Source organism: Nipponia nippon, unplaced genomic scaffold, assembly GCF_047370975.1.
Source record: "Nipponia nippon isolate SJK-2023a ecotype South Korea unplaced genomic scaffold, ASM4737097v1 scaffold_11, whole genome shotgun sequence".
In the NCBI taxonomy this organism is placed as follows: Eukaryota; Metazoa; Chordata; class Aves; order Pelecaniformes; family Threskiornithidae; genus Nipponia; species Nipponia nippon.
Window position 1 is genome coordinate 14,913,853 of NW_028262302.1, and position 22,220 is coordinate 14,936,072.

The 22,220-nt window shown below is 46.1% G+C and overlaps 1 protein-coding gene across 10 annotated transcripts in view; it reads right to left on the minus strand.

Moving 5' to 3' along the window:
- Positions 1–22,220, minus strand: part of ASB2 (ankyrin repeat and SOCS box containing 2) — a 51,119-nt gene that overhangs the window by 15,015 nt on the left and 13,884 nt on the right. For 4 of the 10 annotated variants that reach the window (XM_087747595.1, XM_087747601.1, XM_009467470.2 and 1 more), the window contains 7 exons: positions 21,353–21,481; positions 20,963–21,055; positions 15,379–18,496; positions 9,117–9,384; positions 7,433–7,537; positions 2,170–2,336; positions 1,340–1,495 (listed from right to left, as the gene is read on the minus strand). In XM_087747595.1, coding sequence (XP_087603721.1) covers positions 1,340–1,495; positions 2,170–2,336; positions 7,433–7,537; positions 9,117–9,361 — 673 coding nt within the window. In that variant the 5' untranslated portion in view covers positions 9,362–9,384; positions 15,379–18,496; positions 20,963–21,055; positions 21,353–21,481. The remainder of the gene's footprint in view (positions 1–1,339; positions 1,496–2,169; positions 2,337–7,432; positions 7,538–9,116; positions 9,385–15,378; positions 18,497–20,962; positions 21,056–21,352; positions 21,482–22,220) is intronic. The other 6 variants (XM_087747600.1, XM_087747596.1, XM_087747594.1 and 3 more) reach the window with 5 other exon arrangements.

Here is a 22,220-nt window from a genome sequence, read left to right on the forward strand (position 1 = left end):
TTTAAATCCCAAATCATGAGGCTTCCTACACACTTTTACTGTGGGACCCCAAACCAAAGGTACCTGGAATAAGCAGCCACTTTTACAACACCCAATTAGCATTTGTTGTACGATGTGCAGAAAGAGAGGCCAGCACATTCCACAGCAATTGTATTTTTCTTTGAAATAATAGTGTCTTTTTCTCACAGAGATCCTGACTTTTTGTTTTGAGTCTTCCCTTGGGACATTGCCATGGCTTCCTCTCCCATACATAGGTGTCACTCACGTGTACTGAAAGCAACTATCTGATTCGGCACTGCTGTAATTACCTATGCATACCTCTGCGGAGTTTACTTTGCTTCCATACTAGGGATGAGTAATTTGTTATGATAATTTTTTCACTCCTTTTTTTGCTGGAGGATAGACCAGAGGATTTTTACATCAGCACTACCACTTACGTTAGCCAGGTTTTCTCTGGCTAAAGGGTGCTTTCATTTTATTGTTATTATTATTCCTATGAGTACTACTCTATCACTGCTGTGTTTAATGCACAGTTGAACAGCTTTCCTTTAGCTGACTATAAGCCAGAATTTTAAAACTAAGGCATTTTAAACTGAGCAGCTCTAATGTCAGGCATCCAAAGTTGGAGGCAAGATTACTGTTGAAACCAGTAATATCTGCTTTTTAATGTTTTAGAGCACTAAAAATAGTCATGGCAGGAGCAGTCAATAAAAGGGGAAGGGACACGAAGGTGTGACAGATCATCTCCTTCTCTGAATCTTTGTGATATCATGAATGTAATGCTGTTCTACTAAAGAAAGTGTACTCTCTGACCAACAGCAAATTCGTATGTCCTTGTTAAACACTTCATCGACCTCACTGAATTGTTTATAACTTTATGCATCTCCCATAGCACAGAGCCTGGCCTGGCCCACACAATATATGAATCTGGCATGTCTACAGTTACTGTACGTACTCCCACCTCTAACAGCTACTTAAGTCCTACTGTTTAGAAAAGCAAAGCATACGTATTCCTGTACTATCCAGCTTTCTGCTTCCCGTAAGTTTGGGACATTGTGCAGACACCCTGTGCTTAGGGCCCCACTAAGCATCACTCATCCCACCCTCAGCACCACGCTGCAGCCTGCACCCCGCAGGGCAGCCACTAATCCTGTCTCTGATGTGGACAAGAAGAGAAGCCGTGGCATGGCAGGTCAGACACAGGAGATACGGGACTACTGGAGGAAGGTGCAAAATGGGAGCTAATTGCTGAGTTTCAGCCCCACATCGCAAGAGCACCTGCAGCAATGCCTTGGTGGTGCCAGAAGTGCTCAGCATCCCTGGAAACACAGCCACTCACCTTTGTAGAGCGGTGTTTCTCTGGCCTTGTTGGAGATGTCGGGCTCGGCCCCAGCCTGCAGCAGGGTGAGCAGGCAGTCCAGGTTGCCCCGGCTGGTGGCCAGGTAGAGAGCCGTCTCCTCGTTGAGTGTGCGCTGGTCGATTGTGCCGGGGTATGCTGTGAATAAATGGTGAGCCCAAAGTCATTATGGCATGTAGTAAGCACACAAGTATCTGCAGCACCATCACCTTGCAAAATCCTTGGAGTTTTAGGTGACTTTTTGTTGTTTTTTTCTTTTCTTTTCCTCTTCCATGAGCAAAGTAAGTTAAGAATATACTTTAAAGTTACTATAACTCAGATTATGTAAATCAGTCACCAGCTTAGATTAAAATGTTCAGCTATTTTCAGTAGTGATGCAGAAAGCTGCTGAGTAACTGCTTTTCAGCAGCAGTTTGAAAACAAACTATAGTAGTTAACCCCCTTCAAGAATCAGCACAGAGGTGCTGGGCTGGACCTCCAGCTAGTGGGATCTGGGGTAATTGCTGTCAGCTGCAGCAGCCGAGCAGTTCACAACAGCCGAGAGCTCAGCTACAAGGCTTTACTGTGAGAAATCCAGGGCTTGGGAAGATCTCTCCAGATCTAATTTTCTCCTGAAGATCCTAACATTTGGAGGCTTCTGTCTGGAAACCTATTCTCAAAGAGAAGGTGAAATTAATATACACTCAGAGGGGTTGGAAAAAAACATTCACACACAGTCCCAAGCAAGGATTGGGCTGCTGCTATTTCTGCTTTTTAGTTTATTCATATTCTTCTTCTCCCTTTTGTAATGACTTAGTTTTAACTTCACTGACCTTTTTGCAACAGCCTCAGGCAACCCACTTGGCCATAGTACGCAGCTTCATGCAGGGGTATCCATCCATCCTTATTAGGTTCAGAAAGGTCTTTTCCTGATTTCATCATGTTACATACTGCTTTTTCATCTCCATCCTTGATTGCTGCCACTACAGGGTCAAGCTCTCTTTAAAACAAGATTAAAACTTGATTACTGCTTCCTTCATTACCGAGAAGCTTTTTGCAGCAACATTGCTGTATCATTTGGCAAAAATAGTGAACCCCTACAGCCTATATAACAGGTATTTGTGGCCCTAAGGTGTCTTGCTACAGGGCCTGTGGAGGTAAAATTTGTCTGCTCTAATTTGGTCATTCACAACAGAAGAATCACTGGCTGGAGGTGCTGATCTCTTTCCTCGAACTGTAAGGAAAGTGTAGGTGTGACTAATCTCTGACAAAAACATTTATATTTTAGATATCTGGAGTTGGGGGAGCCTAGCTCTACCTATGCCCTGTACACCGCCATGAGCATCCACGGTTGTGATAATTACACCACCCTCCCATGTGGCAAGATGTTTCCATATGAGACCTCTTAAACAAGATCGGCTTTGAAGAGAATTGTCCCTGTTGATCCCTGAAGAAAATTTTAACTTTGATTTGCAGGTGGCTTAGCCCTAAAGCAGGAATTCTCCATAAATCTTGTTCTTGTATTTTAAAGATACTTCCTATTTCTCTTATGCAAGCCTGTTTTCAGAAGTTAGCTGGACCAGTTATGAAGAAGGGAGAGCTCTGGTTAGATCATGTGAACATTACAGTGGTGGTCTGGGCTCTCCTTTCTTCAGCCAGGGAGGATTAAAAAAAAAAATATCCACCCACTCAAATGAAATTCTGAGCTGCCCTTCATGACCATGACCCAGAGATCCCCAGCTGTTATTTCAGCACTGAGCACGCAAATGTTCAGAAATTATAACTGCTTTGGACATTATAGACCTTCAAAAACGTGTCTTTGGTGTGCCAGTAAGACATGTTAGGTGCTGGGCACTTCTGAAAATCTGGTCTTTAGAAGCCTGCTTGGGAGGAGACCCATTAGCTTTGTTGACAAGCCCACTGTTGCAAACCTCTTAGCCAAGTCAGCAGTTCCCCAAGTAACTGCAACAGTCAGGGACCTCTGGAACCCCAACTTGGACCTGGTGCCAAGCTGTGACGTGGTTCATGTTATGGTCCATTTGAACCCAGCAAACCACTGTCAGGCTCCACAGCACCAAGTAACTTCTAGGCACGGGGAGTAACAGGAATTAAAAAATATTTGGAAGGGAGGGAATATTTTAAAGCCTCTTGGGAGTAGAAAGTCACTGAAATATGTAGAATCACTGAAAAGTGTTAAAGCAGTATTTCAGTGTTTAGCAGCAAAAAGAAAAATAACATGAAAGTTGTCTTTTTTGATGCTACCTAATTCTGAACCTTTCAAGAAGAGGGTCACTGTGAAAATCTACAAAAAGCATGAAGTGTGCTCCATGCCACCCAGAACTGAGACACAATGAGCAGCCTACGAGTGAGCTTTGCTCTGACAAGCCTTCCCTTTGCCAAGCATACATTCTGCACAGTCCGGGCAGCAACCCATTTCTCCGAGCTCTGTCAGAGCAATTGCAGAGCAGGGCTGACCTGGGCACACCAGTCCTTCTGCAGAGCAATAGTGAGAGCCGCTGCAAGACTCCCTGCTCTGCTGGAGTCACGACGCTGCCTGACAGTCACCGTGCCACTGATCAGCAGCGCCGGTAGCAGGGCCTACCTCCCTTCTTCCACCCCAGCTGAGGCTGCCGACAGGACAGCAGAGGCAGGGAGCTGGTACCCTGCAGCCAATGCGGGCAGGATCCTTGCCCGTGGCAGGCAGTGGCTCTGTGCAGGGTGGTGTGCTGTGCCTTCCAGCCCCAGCGCCTGGTCCTGCTCCTGCTGAGCTGTGCTGGGAGAAGGCAGCCATCAAATGGCTAAGCTCCAGGACATCAAACACCGCAAAGGAAAAAGCATTTTTCCCGTTCTAATGGGGACTTGCAATAAATGAACGTGGGCTATATTTTCAGAGACAGAGAACAAAAGGATGTTGAACACATAGGAGAGTTTGTGATTTGAACTAAGTCTAAAGAGAAAATCTTGCAGCCTTGAAGGCGGAGAGACTGGGGAGGGAGGTGTGTGTCTCAGAGAGACTATTAGCATCGCCAGGGTAGGAATACAGCATGTGATAAAGGTCATGCAGGGCAGTGATGATGGGAACAACCAGAAACTCTGGTTATGACAGAAGGTCTAAAATGCCACAACAGAGTGAGATCAGAGACAGAAAACTATGGGCAGCTCAGCACAGGAGCCTCACAAAGCAGATCATCGGTAAAACCTCCGCATTTAGTGCAGGTTACAGGAGCAGCACTGGATTTTGTTGCCTTGCAGGGACTGAACAGACCAACAGCCTGAAACACAGGCATCATTAATTTCAGCTTGCCTAGAGGTACCCAGTCTGTGCCATGAACACTGATATTAGCACTGAAAGAAAAGTGACCAAGCTGCTTCTCTGAGGATAAACTCAGGGCCTGGAGTGGAAGCAGGTGAACACAACACCGGTACCAAGGAATGGGAAAACACACCATTTCCCAGGTGAAAAAGTACTTAGTGCTACTTGCTCTTTCTCTAGAGCTGGAAGCAGTGATCTCAAGACAGCAGAGCCACAAAAATAGCAACGCTGGAATGGGGGGAGATATGGGACACAAAGCCAGGCGTTTTGCCTGAGGAGATAACAGCTAGAGCAGGCAACTGCCCTCCTGGCCACAGCCCACCCAGGAGGAATTGACTGACCTTCTGTTAACCGCCGGGCTGAGGTCCCAGGGACACTGCTGTATCTCCCTGCTATTTAGAGTACTCTGGGGACTAAAACTAAAATTGCTAGTTTTGTATAGATAATAGATTTTTATATAGGTGTTTGAAATTGAGCATTTTGTTGAAGTTAGTTAACAGCAACAATTGGCACGTTTGGCTGGGAGAAGAAGAGGAGATGGGGGATCTTTGTCTTTAAAAGCCTCTGGCACCAGGCTGCTGAAGCCATCTGTTGTTCTGTGCAAAGGTTCATGTTACACGTGCGGGGCTGCTCACTGCGACTTCGACTTCAGGATTTGGGCACACGATAGAGTTACCAGCGCTTTATGAGTTACTGCATGCCGGGGGGGCCACGGCAGGAGTCTGTGCATGGGGCTGGCACACAGCAAATGCAAGGTGAATCACGTTAGCTGAGACCTCAGTGAAAGCAGATCTGTGGAAGGGTTAAAAATCCGTGAAGAATCAGTTACTATTCTGCTTAAGCCCTCAGATGTTGAATGAAGCAAACTTCTGTTGGGCTCCTTGACCTTAAATGATTCCTAAGATGAGGGGGTTTGCTGGACCAGGCTGTAGATGTTTTAGCCAAGTGAATTCCAGATCAGTACAGAAAGTTTAACGAATCTCCATGTGAAATCCTTGTTTTCTGCCTGGCTCATAGTTGGCTGTTATAAAAAAAAAACCAACACATTCTGCTGCTTGGATTTCATCAGATATAGAAAAAACAAGTATTAGAACTATGGAGGAAGCCTGAAGATCTGAAGAAATCTTAACCTTATAGGCGAGTCAAAAGAATTACTGCATTTCAAAGGCCACTAGCCAAGATAATAAATACTCATTGCAGAAGAGATGTATGGTGGGGTCAGTTCTGAGTGCTGCAGAAGAGGTGCAGTGGAGCACAGAAGGGTTCAAGAAGCTCCTTCTTTTCCTGGCAGCCTGGTGAGATGCAGGCAGCATGAAGGAACAACATCTCCCCAGGTGAAGCCAGCTATCATCCCTGCCTGGCTCGGAGACCAGGGCTATAAAATAGTCGTGCCATCATGCTTTTCTGTGGCTTCCCAGCCACATTTCTGCTCTCACCTGGCAGCAGAGGAGGGCTAGCTTATCAGTCTTATCGCAGCCTTCTTGTGGACTGAACTCTATTGAACTTCGTGATGCAGAAGAAAAGCCTGCCCTCCAGTCATCGCACCCAGAGCAGGAGAGAGGCATGCAAGGTGTGCAGAGAGAGGATGCGATTTCAGTGTGGCCAAGGGGAGCTGGCAGGTGACAGGTATGAGGGAGGCTTCATGTTTCAGCGGAAAGAGATTTTCACATATGTCAGGGAGGGCAATGTCAGTGGAGAGTGTGGGATAGAGCCCAGATCAGCCAGGGTGCAGCGTGAGGTAGGGACAAATGTAGAGCTGGGAGAGGGATGAAAAGAAGAAGAGTGGTGGAGGGGTAGTCACTGCAACCATGCATCCAGGGAGGGACTTATAAGGTGGATAAAACAAAGTGAATTTGAACTGGGTAGGTAAAAAAGGCAGGGAAGAGTTTTCTGCAGGACACACAAGTGCTGCCTACAACACTTTCCTGTCTTCATCTGATAGCTAAAGGCAGGTGCCTGCATCTACTCTGCCCCTCAGGGAGCTGTAATAAACCCATCATGGTCCAAACACTTCCACTACACACAGGCACTGGGGCAGAGCTTGCCTGTCTGCTTTCCTCATCCATGACTCTGTTCACCTAAGCTTATTTACGGTCTCTGCCAACAACAAAATGTGGCCAGGAGGATCAAAGTCAGTCAAGCTGGTTTCCTCCTTGGGCAGGTAAGATGTGGTACAGCTCCCCAGCAGCCCTCCTCAGTGTGGCAGGGCAGTGCAGTTATTGCTGCGAACAGGCACGGCATCTTGGGAGCATTTATAAAATATTTACTTTGAAGGACTGGAGTTTCTCACCTTGTTTATATACTACGATAAAATGTTTGTTTTCCCCACTCTTCCCCACTGTTGAACCCTGAACTTAATATCAATGCAGTACTACCAGCACCTGCCTGCCTCATCTACTGTGTTGATGTGGGAGCCTGCCTATATAAATAAACCACAGCGCAGGCATCCCTTCCCTGCTGTCCTTGTCACCTCAGAGCTACCAAATGACCCGGAGTCCCCAGGACATGTGCACTGGAGGGATGGAAAGGGACGAAGGGGGAGAAGAGAACAAGGAAGGTTTGAGGTGGGTCACCCGCAAGACCCAGGGCATGGCCCGGGGCAGCTGGGAGGTCAGAAGGAAGAGCGGGAAGGCAGCAAGGGTGCAGTGCAGGTATCAGCAAGACCCCTCTAAGCAGTTCATAAACTCCTCCAGATGAACTGCCTAGAAGAGCGCTCTCAGGGGGAGAGTGGGTAGCAAGGCTTGTTTTGACCGCGGGGGAAAGCGGGAGAGGGAGGCACTTACACGGGCTGGGATGTGCTGAACAGGCTGCCGTCGTACCTTCGCCTGACCCCCCAGGCTGCCCCCGAGCTGGATGGCTGAGCACGGCCTCTCTGCTGGGCCGTCAATCTGGAGTGGCGATGACATGAATGAAATAAGGAGAAATACTCCGAATAGGAGAAACAGGTCATGTTGAGGCAGAAACAGAGACACACATCCACAGAGACGGAGCGAGAAAGCCTGCTGGTCAGGGCTTTGAATAAAAGCAGATGGCCACGGCTTGCTCTGCGCTGGATTCAGCTGCTTGCTCTGCTCGAGATTATTTTTGGCCCTCTGAGGAAGCGTCAGGGGATTCAAATGACCATATAAGACAAGAGTGAGGTTAACCCTACCACCACCGCACAGGAAGCAGGCACGAGGCGAGGTGACATTCATCACCTCCACAGTGCCACGCAAGCACATCGGAGGCGGGGGCAGAGGAGGACTCAGGGCCCCTGGGTGCTGGCTCTGTTTCCAGCTCGGCTGTCCCAGGTGGCAGAAGAGTTTGGCAATGCTACAGATCTGGAGCTACAAGCTGCAAAGGTTTTCCCTCCAGTGGGAGGTCAAAAGCTGCTAGGCTGAGGCAAAGGCACGACAGGTTAATTCACAGAACTGCAGATGCTGCCTTTTGCCAAAATAACAAGTGTCAAAGGACCCCTGAGGAGGACAGGACCAAATGGCCAGGGAAGCCCTTATTCTCCCCCACATCGGTTCCTGTGGCAGAGCTGACAGTGCAAGTGCACGGTAACGCCACTGAGAAGCCACGACCTTTGATGGGAGAAGGTCTGCCTGCTGTACAGCATCCTGATTCCGCAGCTATGAAACATGCTTACTGCTAATTAAATTGTCCCCAGTTTCCGAGCCTTGGAAAGCAAACGATCACAGGTGGTAATGAGTGAGGCATCAGAGGACAGTGGAATGATGAGAAAGAAGGAGGACCAAAACTTCAGTTACTCCCAGATTATTAAAAAAAGATTAGTGTAAAAGGATATTTTTCCTTGGTTTTGGGGTGACTTTGTAGCCTCTTCCCTCCCCCCTTGAGAAATCTGCCTTTTAAAAAATGAAAGGAGAACAATGTCTGGGTTTGAATCTGTCCATAGGTGTCTGTAACCCACAGCCCGGCATCGCCAGGGGGGAGATGCCGCCACGCTTTGGTGTCGGGAGCTGCTCTTGGCTGAGAGCGGTGTCCTTGAGGTTGGACTCTGATCTGAAATAACTACATCCTTTAAAGACTCCAGTATCTAAAAGGTAGCCAGCTTACACTCCTTTATTTTTGGCTTTTCTACTATGTTTTCCTATAACAAATGCTGTGCTCCCTCTCTGGCAAAACCTAAGCTCGGTGTACGGTGTGCCCTCGTGGGGGAAAGGAGCTGCTGGCTTCGGCAGGGCTTCTGTCGTTCAGGAAAGCTTGTAGCAGTGCCCCTTTTCTTATTTTATTTGTTGCTTAAAACAGACAACGTCAAGCAAATTCTCATTTCACCATGAGGGCGTGAATTATTGACCTCATCGGATTTATAGCAGACTCTGGCTTTCAGACTAATGACAGACTCGCAGAGCAGCCGCTTGGCAAAGCTAATTAGAAAGCACGTGTTCAGACAGGGGAAGCTGTTTGTGCTTCCCGGGCAGGGTGTTTGTTGGGACGGCGCGGCTCAGGCAGGCGCTCGCTCACCTTTGCCACGGGTAGATGCGGTAGGGCGGGTTGTGGCTGCTGGCGCGGCTCGGGGTGGCCACCTCGCCGGGAGTTGCCACCATCGACTTCTGGTGGCTCTGGGCAGCTGGCTGACCCGCGGGGTCCTCTTCCAAGCTCTGCTGGATGGCCATCTTTATAAGCTCGTCTTCACTCAAGCTACTGTAGAGACTGTATTCCTCACAGCCTATCGTTTGTCTTTGAGTATTTGCTGCTGTTGTAGCCATTTTTTAATTTTGCTTTTGCTTTCCTGTAAAAGGAAATTGTGATCATCCAAATCTGGAAAATGAAAGAAACTCAACTATCTTGTGCTTCTGTTCAGCTCTGCCTCTTGATTAGACTGACCAGAAAACCCTTCAGAAATCTTTCACCAGGGAGAGAACATTATCAGCTAAAATCTGCATGTAAACTTAATGAACTAACTCCTTTCTATCGCATAGAAGTAACTGATTTAGCTGGTGTTTAAAAAAGGGAAGGGAGCTGCTGCAAGCAAGGCAGGTTTTTATCTACTTATTCTGGTTACCACAGCTCAAGTGAAAAATAGGTAAAGGAAATCCCCATAAGATTAGAGAGATACATCTTTGAAATGAGTTTATTTAGGAGAATGCCAATGGACATCTCTTTTTGTTGGTGGGGTTTTTTTGTTTGTTTTATTTCTTTCTCTAATTGCAGAAAATTAAGGGAAGACGTTTGCCTGTTTGCTGTTTTTCTGCAAGGGCAGGTTCTCCACCATGAAGTATAAAGAGACTTCGTGGAGTAATTTTTTCCACTTTATCTGGAGATCTCTCAAACGACATGCAAAGCTATTCTTTGAAGTGACTTTCTTTGTTCTCTCAGCTAGAAGAGCAACACGACACTGCTCAGTTTCACTTCTGATTTTTCATTTTTCACAGAACAAAGTTCAAGGTCATGAGCTTTAAGACTTATGGTCAGACTCTCTTCTGAAAACTGGTGGTTGAGAGCTGGAAATGAGAGAAGGGGGAAACACCAGGGCACACTCAGCAATCACAGAATGACTGTGAACCATCACTGCAGCGTGGACTCAAAAAAGGCAAAGACAATCCAAAATACTGCAGTATTTCCAGCAGTGATAGGGAAGTACTAATGCCATGTATGGTTCTGTGCTCTAGCAAGATCTTATCTGGATGCCAGAGAGCACTCTGGCTACTGGTGTTCAAGAGTTTAGTTCATGGGAGGAGATGGAAAAGCTTACCTCTTCTAAAAAGATGACAGCCAAGGGGTAATAGGTTTGCTTCTTATAAGCACATCAGTGAGTGAGAACTGTGCAAAATAATGGAGAACGCTGGTATGAGGAGCAACAGGTACAAGCTGCCTGTGGGCAGGGCAGGGGAGGACAGGGAGCCAGCAGAAAGGTACTGTGGAGGCACGTTCCCCAGGTACGGAGAGGCGAGGGGCTGGCTGAGTGCACCAGCATGGTTGCCAACAAAGCTGCCTGGCAGAGCCACCCAGCTTCCTGCTGCTCAGGACCTGCCTCCTGCCACGCTGGGCCCCTCTGACAGCAAAGCCTTCAGCTCCCCTTCCCCGCATGGCTGCTCTCTCCAGCAGGCTGGGGCTCTGCCCCCGGCTCACCGAGTGCCTGGGGACTTGCACCCGCATCGGTGGCAGCGGGGCCCAGCACGCCGCGAGCCTTGCATCAGGAGATTGCCTGGCTCTAGCAGTCCTCACTGCTGTGCGCATGGCCAGGAGATGGTCCTGACCTGGAGCAAATGATAGCTCCCCAAATGGAGACAGAGCCATATCTATGCATGTCAAGACACTCATGTTTGTTTCTTTAACCATAATTTAAAAATAAAAAGAAACTAATACAGTTTGAAGAAATTGCAAGAACTTGAATCAAGCCATAAGTAATATAAAATCTTGGATTTAAGCTTTTCACTTCAGAAATGGTGATAGCTCCCCCATCAACAGCCACCTCAGACTCCAAGCACACCCCAGAAGAAGTGGCAAGTGTTCAGGGTAAAGGGAAGCCCAGCAGATTTCAGATTGACATTATGACTTTTAACAATGAAGGATGTATTTTACAGCCATGAAAACTGCCAAAATAAAACCTTCTGTTGCTGTAAATAACGCGACCCAATTTTGTTGGGTTTTCTTTTTTATTTTCAGCCGGATCTCTCATGGCTGCTGTTGGTTACCTTCTCCAGTGAGAGCTGGTGTGCCTCAGCTCTGCTATGACCCTCACTGTCCCAAGGAACCAAGCCCAGGCATCAACCACTGATAGCTCCCATACGGAGCTGCTGCCTGCCCCATGCCCCAGCCATTCCAGTGCCTGTCCTTGGCTGCGCTCCAGCCCGCGCCTGGCCAAGAACCATGACACAGCTTCGTTTTCCTAGCACCTTCTGCTGCTGCTTGGCTTGCTCAACTCCTAGTGTGCTGGGCAGCACTTCCATAGTCCGTCAGCCTACGTACTCACTCAGTAACTGGTGCGCTGCAGATGTGTGAAATCCACAGGCTGGAGTCAGAGGGCTTGTCTGCAGCGTCCAGCACTGCAATGCCTAAATGTAGGGACCTGGCCCTGATGGTGACTCAGAGACCTAAACTAAGCAGTTAATGGAGAGGGCAGGATCTGATTGTAAGCTCCTAATGGAGGTGGTGCACAATGACTCTTTGGAGGAGGCAAGAATGGAGATGAAAGTGCTCCTCTCCAAGGGCAACCTGTGCCAGTGGAGTGTGGGGCACAGATCCCTCCTCTTTATCCTCCCCAGCCCCACCGCCAGCATCCTGACAGCATGGAAGGCAGAGCAGGCAGTGGGTCCAGCCTCACCGTGCTTCTGAGCTGGGTGTTGGAGTCTCTTCGTGGGCAGTCAGGCTTTGAGGAGTCTACAGGAGACCACTGTACATGCGACTCCACACTCTGGCACAGAGGAGCTAGCTAATTTAGGTGCCTCACTAAATCCCCAATGGATCTAGGTATAAAGGCCATTTCTGGACATCTTCCCCTCCCTCCTTCTTTTGTTTCACACCTTGTTGAGGCACAGGGAGGGAAAAGAAAGATTTTGAGTTTGGGGATCACTCCTATTTCACCCTCTTATTCTTTGTACGGGTTAACCGGGTCCCACCCACTCTCAGAGACAGGGAGAACCTCTCCTGCATGTTGGTGATCCTCACTAATCTAAATATTTTGACAGGAGTCCCACAGAGTGCAGAAACAACAGTGCTGGCTGCAGCTCCCACCACTGACTCATCCTGCAGGAAGAAACATCGCGGGGCCCAAAATAGAAGAAGCTTTCAGTTCTGCTCATCTAACTGGCACAACCCCAATGAAGGTGTGAGGGTCACATCCTGGGGCTACGGGAGCTTTTGGGTTGGTCCTGATAGCCGAGGACAGCCTTGGCTGTCCTGACCCCTAGCTGAGATGGTTCCAGTTGGGCTTCAAGCCATTCTTGCTTCCCTCCGCCTGTCTCCCCTACCTCAGACTGACCTGCGTGGTGTGCCTGAGTTTGGCAGGAGGTACGACGCGTGCCTGCTCCATACAGCTCCCTGTGCGATGGCCCCAAGCAGAGCAGAGCAGAGCCACCACCCTCCCCTTCCACCTGGAGATGCTTTTGTTAGAAGCTGCAGAGCCACAAAGCTTAGGCACTGGTTCAAGTTATTTCTGTAACAAGCCACAGCGAGCCAGCTGAGCTGCGGTAACAGGCCGAGCGCATGCCCTCAGCTGGAGGCTAATGCAATGCAGCCTGATTCAGTTTAACCTTCTTGCACTGCAGCTGAGCTCGGTGGCATTGCCTGGTGCTGCTGCAGCCGCCCGGACCTACCCTGGCTCAGCTGACACGGCAGGGCTAAGGTAAGCCCATCTGTGGCCAGTGGTGAACTACTACAACCTTATGAAAGCCCACTAGACTAATGGATTAAAAGCTATAAGCTTCTGTAACGAAGGTGTGAAAAAAACCAATCTGTTGCTAGGAATGGTTAAATAAGTTTGGATAAGTAAGATCCAGCCAAAGCGGTCCTTCTAAATGCAGCTTGAATCTATTTGCTTGCTCTAAGCCTGCTTACTGTAGGTTTAAAGTAATGGAATCAGATTTATAAGTTAAATGCTGGGTTTACTGTTCACCCTAGCTTCAGGTTTTTGGGGGAGGCTTCAATGTTTGGCTGTCCCCTGCATTCCTCTGGCAGCCCGAGAGCCCATCCTCACACACAGGTAGCACACGGCATTGCACGGGCTGTAAGAGCAGAACCCAATTTTTAAACCTGTGGGGATAGTGCCCTTATTATTCCTTAGAGATCGCTTTGCCTTCAGGTCTGAATGGCTTCCTTAGTGATCTCTCTTGGCAGAGACATGTCTTAGGATACTGCTGCCTGTGCTGCCATTTAATAGCTCAGTCTGACAAGATCTTCTGGATCTAAATTTACCATCATTTCCACATAGGGCCTGATCCTGATTCTTAATTTTGCCATCCCTATTTCAGTGAGAGTTTGTTTATTTAGATGTAGAAATCAGGCCTGTGGCATGCAGAGGTAACTTAGCCGCATCCAGTGACCAGAGGGTAAGGTTAGGAAGGAAATGCTTGTGCCGGGGCCAGGCTGTGACGCTCTGTCCTGCGTTAATGAGCAGCTGTACCTGGCAGATCTTTGAAACCAAAGGTACGACTCACCAGGGTGACTATTAGTAACCACTCACATCATGGCAAAAGCCACAGACAAACACAATTAGGTTGCTATTATATTTGGACTACAAGCTCTGTCAACATACAGTGTTTGGGAGAATGGGCCTCTGATCCCTGATGCAACATAAATAAACAAGGATTACAGCTGGCTTTGAACATGCAGAACCGTGCTATTCAGTACCATTAGCATCTGAAACAACTGGTCCCCATTGATAGCACTTCCTTAAAGAAAAGCTTAGCAAGGCTGCCTGTCCTCCTTCAATAGATCCCAGGCAGCAGAATTAGCAGAATTACTTATTGCTGTCAGAGGAGGGTGGCAGGTGAGTGACAAGGTCATTAAGGGAGCAGAGCCAGGGACTTCGCCTGCCTTTGCACTGAGTTTACCCCAGTGAGCTTGTAACTCAATACAGGATCTCCGTATTTATGGCTCAGGGTGTGATAAACCACATTTCTAAAACCAAAACCAAGTCTTTGGAAGCTGCAAAAGAGAAAGAAGAGGAGCGGCTTGCTCGTTTTGCTTTTTACAAGGAATGACTGAGCCCCAGCTTCTGCAGATACGTGTTCACCTTTCCATGTGTTTGCCTTTTTACTTCTGAGAGCAGCAGGAGCGCACACAGGGGGAAGGTAAACACGGCTGGAAATCTTCATGGTGAACCAAGCCTCCACTTTAGCTCTTACTGAGGCATCTTTCAGGCCAGATCATCTGCTGGCAATGGAACCTAAACCAATTTGCAACACTTAAAGTACTCACATTTTTGCTGTATTTTAGGTCAGTTTCCAGATAAATCTTTGCATTTCTCAAAGGATATTATATTGGATAACTACTGCTGGGAAGCAAATGATTTTTTAAAAACAGAAAGATCTCAATGCCCATCAAACCTGCCAGAGCTGGGACGGTAGAAGAATGACACCTCATGCTGTCCAGCTGCGGCAACAGGCAAATATATTTTGTAATGACAGCTTATGCAAACCGCTCAAGTTCTAGCCCAGTGCTGAAGGAGCAAAGCCAGGCTTCCCAAAAGAATCCTCCAAGCAAACAAATCCCCTTGTCCAGCCCCAGCTGTCAAAACAGGTCACCTATCAGTCTGGCATATGTTATGATGCCATCAAATTGTGACTCTGTGCAAATACTTTACTGGAAATGCATACACCTGCAAGCTTTTATTTCTTCTCAGAAAGCATTAATTCACACAGCAATCAGTGCAATGTTAGCTTTGTGTCATACTAGATGGAAATTTATAAATGAAAGAAATAATTTGCTGATGTCACTTTATTTCCTTCACACTGTGCCTTGCACACTATGTTGTACCGGAGCATGTTGTCACAACAACGACAATTATTTCTGAGCAAGTTATTTTAGGGAGAAAGATATAAGCATCACCTGCAAGTAAAAGAAAAATAAGGAAATGGCAAAGCTACAGTTCTGCTTGACACCAATGAACGTTTTAAGGCTCATTTGAAAAAGAAAAAAAACCCGAAAGCAAACCACAAAAACTCCCGAGACTGTGTTAGGGTGTTAGGTTACAAACTGCTATAGGAATAAATATTTGCATAGACATAGAAAACTGACAGATTGAAAATGATAAATAAGTTCAAAACATGCATATTTGCATTACCTTTTTGTTCTGAAATAAAAGGGTAATAATACTGTTGAAATGGGTTTTCTCCTTGATTAAGTCTTAATTCAGAAAATCCTCGCTGGTATTCATCTCCCTGCTTTGCCTGGATGTTTCGATCAACTGCAGGACAGCTTTGAAATGCTCTCGCTTTGAAGCCTGGAGTTTATTTCTGGATCACCCCATGATCAGCGAATACAAGCCAAAATATAAGTTGTTCTGAATCTCAGATTTCCTGTTTGAAGATGCACAGCAGAAACTTTTACCCATCCTAAAGTTCTTCTTTGTTGCATTATCTGAAGAACTTCACTTCATCAAACATCCTGTAGCTAAATGACACAAAACTGACCTTTCTATTACATCATTATTTATTGTCCCTGACAAGTAGACCATATATGGACATGTTTCTGGAACCTAAAGAGAAAAAAAAATTGCCTTATAATTTTGAAGTAAAATATGTTGTCCTGGAGAGTTTTATTTACTTGGGGAGAAGGGAGCTCAATTTACTTTTCTTTTAGCTGCTGCTTGTTAAACAAAACAGGCAAACATTACATGGGTATTTATTGATGTTTTAGAGTGGTTCGTATATTTTTAGGACTGCAAGTTTGAGACTTCAGGATTCCAAAAGATGACAAAAGCAGCTGTGAACCTGTTCCAAGTAGCATTTGTAAGAGCTTACCACTGGAAAAGAACTGCTCTCATACCACATAAATGTGAACGACAGACCCTCTCTCAGACTCCTTGAGGCCATAAATGTGAAATGGTAGCCATCTTTCCCACATCTAGCAGAGGGCAAGCTATCCAAGGAAGAAATAGCACTGATCCAGGGATGAGCTCGAAGGAAACAGTCAGGCATATACAGAAGAATTGTCACTGTTGGATTAGCTGGAACATGGGGATAACAATCAGTTTGGGAAGGTTTCTATGTATTTGTCCAGCTAATACAATGAATGAATGGAAACAGTATAATACAGTATCAAAATGATGCCTATGCTTTTTCCTTCAGCTCCTGCTTCACTGATTCCCGTGGTAAAACATTGCATATAAAGAGAATAAAGCCTAGATTGCAATGGGTCTGTGGTCCTTTCCGAGTATCTTGTCGAGCCTCAGGCTAGCTGTACTCACCCTGTCAGTGCATGAACACCCTCTGCCTAAGGCTTAACAAGAGCAATCTTGAAGGGAATCAATTTAGCAAGACCATATCATCCACAAATAGGTGGATGATCCACAAATCCCTTCCAACTCACCTGCTTTGCTTTTAGGGTCTGTCAGGACCAACATCATTCCCTCTCCATGCTTGCCCCTCGATCCAACTTGCTCCAGCATGACAGGGTGGCCAGTGGCTGACACGTCCACCTTCTCTGCTGCCTGCAAAACCATCTGCCCATCATAACTAATGCTAGGGCTGTTGTTTTGTCCAAAGTTAAGGACATTCAGCTTGTGAATGTGGCAGGCCAGGGAGCCCTGGATGCTGTCACCAAGAGGGTGTGAAACTCTTACGCCCTTGAAAACATGTCAGCCAACCCTCCATGACTTTTAAACAACACCCAGCACTTTTTTTCCTGATATTACTTTAAGATTGTAACCAGCCTTAGCTTAAAACCAAGAGTGAATATCTCCCACATTTAACACTTCCCATCAGATCCACACCCTTGTCACTCTTATGGCCCACTTAATGTCCCACTGAACTCAAGGAAAAATGCCGATTTTGTGATGCAGATTCATGTTTGGCAGAAGCAAGGGTGCCTACGTCTTGCAGGATGGATTGTTAGATTATAAAAAAGATACTGGGGCTCAAGGTCCCATCAGCTATGAACGTTGCAGGTTTTTCCCCATGCCATTCACACCAGGCACAGTGCAATTCCCTCCCCTCCCATGTTCCTGGGTTTCCTTGCAAAGCCCCATGCACCCCTTTGATGTATTTGGAGCTCATATGAACACTGCTGCACCATTTTCCAATAAAAGCGCAAAACTCTGCTTCACAAGATCTGTTTTCAGATACCCCTAACTCTCTTTTTTGTCTTGAGTAAATCCTTTAATTCCTCTGTGTCTCATTTTCTACATTAGTGAAGTGGAAATAATCAAATGCATTAACTTTAGAGAAGAGTCCAAAATTTCTTGCAGATGGGAAGCCAACAAGACTACTTATATGGATAGAGATTGCCGAATAAGACCTTATTTAATTAGTATCTGTGAAATACTTTGGTATCCTCAGAGGAAGACCTCATAGAAGTTTGAAATATTAATTACAGAAATATTATTATACAGGAATGAATTCATATATTTGGGGGTTGATTTTTTTTCCCCAATAAAATGAAGTTGTGGCTTTATTACAACACATTCAAAGCATAATAATAACAACCATTATGATTTATTAGCATTGCATCAGATTTGTTAATATTTCCCCTGGGGCACTCACAGTTATGGATCTGCATTTTCAGCTTAACCCCAAGACATTCCAAGAGATTACAAAATGTCACCTGCAAAAATAAATACATAAATTTACGCCATTTTCTGGGACAGATTTCAAACTCAGACACTGCATATTAGATCTGTTTGCTTTCTCTTTAAATAGAAAATGATGGAAATAGCCAACTCATGCTGATGGGGGAGTCAGCTAGGGTCTCACAAACAGAGTGCAATAAAAGAGATTTGAATCTGAGAGAAGACAAAGAAGGACGACCACATGAAAATAACAAATGGTGAAATAAACAGCAAGATTTGCTTTATTCTTCATGTTTCCTTGAAATAGCGAGCAGAAGTCAGGTTAAGAAAGCACGTTTAACATTTCCTTAATTTTTGGGTTTGTTCAGAGTCTCTACTTCCATTAGTTGAATTGAGTAGCCCTGCAGCTATACTAAGTGCTGTTTTGTTTTAAGACAAAACTGAATCAGGCAGCTGAGGTTGGTGAAGAAACAAAGTTCATTTGTGCATCCTGGGCGACCGATGAGCTTCTTACAGACTCATTCTGTGTGCAGAGCTGCCACAGACGTGCCATCACATGATGAAATGTGGGTGAGAATGGACATTAGCACAAGTGTGTTCTTGTCCATAGCCTATAACTACCAACAATGAGTACCTCTACTGCACCCAAACACTTGGCTCATGGGTGGCTGTTCTGAAAGAAAGAAAATACTGATTAGTTGTGACAGCAACAGTCCCTGGACAGAAAATCCTCATAATACTTTGCCACAGAACAGCATACTGCTTTGTGCACCAATTACCTGGAACTGTTCCCTTGTTACTTATATCTTGTCTGAACTTTTTTACTGTACAAAGACAGCAAAATGCTTTGGGTGGCATATTTCACTGAGAGCATAGACCTAGGGCACACATCTCTGTACTTTTCACAATCATATTCCAGTGAGCAGAGCTTTGCATTCAGTGTTGCCATGCTGTGCTTCCATCAGACACTCCCAAAGATTAAATGCAAACACCAGAACCAAAAGCAACCCTCCTGTGCCTCCTGCTATACAACCCACATTCAAACAAGAAGATAGAAACTCCCACAGGGGAAGATGGTTTCAATTTCCTTTGCAAGAACTAATGATTGCTTTGGCCCCCATACCCTGAGAAAGGCAAGGAGCCAGAGGCACTTGTATGGGAAAAGGTGCAGGATGTCACACATGCCCAGGGGTAGGGAATACAATATACACTACTTCTTGCTGACTCTGCTGCCTAAATACTTCAGTGCTGCAAAAAAGTAGGTGTTTCAAGATCACTCTACTCAGAACATAATTCCCCTTTCTGGAGGAATTTATCCCACGCTAAGGGCTCCTGACTCACACCCCCGCGTCAGGGTGGACTTCAGCTCAGTGTACAACTTCCACCTCTGCACAGTGGCTCCTCACAGAAAATTTTTACCTTTCAGATACAAACAAAGCGGAGTCCTCACTCCTCTGGAAATATGACATGAGCACAAAGGAGAACACTCAGTATGGGTCCTAAGCCCCATTTCAAGTATCTGATGACTCAGCCCGGACCTGCCCTGCCAGTGAGCTTTGGAAGAGTGTGCAGCTACTGCAGTCACTGCCTCTCTGCAAATGTCATCATAAGGTCACATCCACTGACTCAAACTGAAAGAGGAATCAGTCAGAGGGAACATGAAATGCTAGTACGAAGCGAACACAACCTGAAGACTATGTAAGCAAATATATGTTCCTTGGAGGAAGAGGGAAAGCATAAACATTATCTTTTAGTTACTCTTTGCTGTGCAAATATCATTTATCTTATGTTATAATGTATGTTAGTAAGAATTCTAATGAAAGACTTGTCTTTTTCTTGACCTTTACAAAATCCACAAACTACAGAGATGTTGCTGCAACCCCATTGCTCTGAGGTTCTTGCAGGGGAGCAGGAGGATGAGAATGGCAACAAGAGACACAAGCTGCTGTCGATAGCAAAGGTCCTGGGAAAAACGGTGACTCCAAACCAGCAATGATGGAAAAGTGAAATTGATTTTGACGGGAAACAACCTTTCCACAGTTTTTTTAAAAGTCTTTGGAAATACACAATGGGTGTTTACCTCTCCATTCGATCCCTTAGTCTAGTTTATGAACAAAGTCTCTTTTGATCATTTCTCTGGTACTTTCTAATTCCTTTAAGACTGATATGTTTCTAACTGTTGTTCCTGCTGTATGCAATAAGACCTGCTGCATTGCTTTCCTTCCCTTCCCTCAATGACATGAGAACAACAGGCTTTCTAGATACGGATCTGTCTTTGCTTTACTATTGCCACAGAAAAACAGTCCTCGAAAAATAAAAGATGCCCCTACCTAAATTCAGCAGCTTGAGAAATGTCCATAACTTTGAGCACAATGAAGTTTGAGGAATTCCGACTTTCTATATGCTTGGAGTTAAACTAAGGCTAGCAGGTGCTACCGGAGTGGCAAGGCAGAGCAGGACCCTCCTGTGCACAGCCCCAGGGAGAAATGGGTGGTTTTGGTCCCTGAGAGATGGGCTTCAGCCTGACTTGGGATGAATGCTGAAGGTGGCTTCTGGCTACCCAAACTGGAAGTGGGTTTGCTGCCATGGGGCTCAGAAGTGCAAAGCGGGACGACTAGCTGTCATCCACATTGACTCCTGCCATGCTACTCTGGCCTGCTCCCCCTGATGAGATGGCCAGGCCTGGGACATCATCGGTTGCTGTGCAGACAAGAGCAGCGAAAGAATCAGAATAGACTGTGCTAAAGGATACTGCACCATCATCTCTATTTACCCAGTGCTGGTTTTGCTGTGTAGTCAAATTCATATGCAATAAATACAATATCTGAAGCCCTGATCAAATGAATTCTCCTTTATACTACCACTGAGAAAGCTTCGTTGTCCTGCACTTACTGCTTTGAGCATGCATGAGAGAGGACCAGAGGTTTATGCCTCCTTTAAGTTCAAATCACAATTCAACAGGTTTGTTTTGCAGGACTGACATTTAATTATTTGCCCTACATCTCTCAGGTTAAATTTAGAGCTAAATTTAGGACAAGTGTCTGGACAGAATGTCATATGACACCGGTGTATATCTGTTGCACAACATGCCATACAAACATGTAACATTCAACTCGGTTAAAAATAACCATACACTTACCTAATTCAGCAGGCTTCTGGACTCTATCTACTGAGCTGGTAAGCAGACAGTGCAGTAACAAGAGTCCCAAGTATACTGAGGGAAGAGACATCACTAAAAGCAAGAAGACAGAAAAAGAATCTTTTTCTGTATTTGTTCTCTCTTTTTTTTTTGTACCAAGTAGTAATTACTGTCCCATAGTAATTTATGTATGACAGTCTAGATTACCTTAAACAAGGACGTGAATAGGTAAATTAGAGTGGAATTGTGAAAAGAATTGTAGAGCTCTTTCCCACCAAAGTGAGAGATCTCTGATCCCTCAAGAGCAGAGTTAAATGACTGTTAAAATTCCCACCCTAAGCCTAGAAGAGGACAGATTCTTTCACAGTTAAGAAGTAGCTTACTACATACATGATTTCCTCAGCTACAACAGGGCTAGATGACACCAGTCATCTGGCTGAGGCAGGGAGACCCAGATGTCCAAACTAAGCATCATTAGCTTCCTGAGCTGTGTTTGGAGATTATAGCTCCAGAGAAAACCTGAGCACAGGAAAAAAACTGTTATACAAGTGTCAAAACCACAAAGTGAGATGGAAAATCTGGTTAACACCTTTATGGCTAAGATGAGAACAAGCACAACAGCACAGATGAAGGCTGGAGTAAAGTGATGAACTTCAGCCAAGGTGCCTTGATGTTACTGAGAGCTGTAATGATAAGCAGGATGTATTTTCTCCATTTGAGCTGCTGCCGTGCTTCTGTCCTTTGGCATTTATCTAGGCCCACCTTGCTGATAAGGAAAGGTTAGGGTGTTTTCACCAGGCCTTGGATGGTGGGGCTGTAGGCGCTCTGGCCACGTGTGGGTGATGGACATCAATGCTGAGCTCTCCTCTGGTGCGAGGAGCTGGCAGCCTCCGTGGCTCCTTGGTGCGGAAACATCCTCGTAGGTCCCCAGCTGGTGCGCAGGGTCCCTGTCCACCCGTAACCCTGGAGCTACAGCCTAGCAGAGGGAGGGTCACCAGGATGAGATGGAAAATGCTGAATGCTGCTGGCCATCAAACGAAGGGGCCAGGGGCTGTAATGTGCAAATCAACTCGTTATCAGGGTGCACTGAGAGTGCAGCATGCAGTGCTGCTGAGCAAGCACCGGGGGAGTGCAGGGAACTGACGCTCCTGTGGCAGCTGAGCAAGGAGAGGGTTTTGTTTCAAGGCATTAGAAACAGGATACAAACAGCTCTGGGTCACTAGGCTAAAGCTGGTCCAGCCCAAATGGAGGGGGCTGA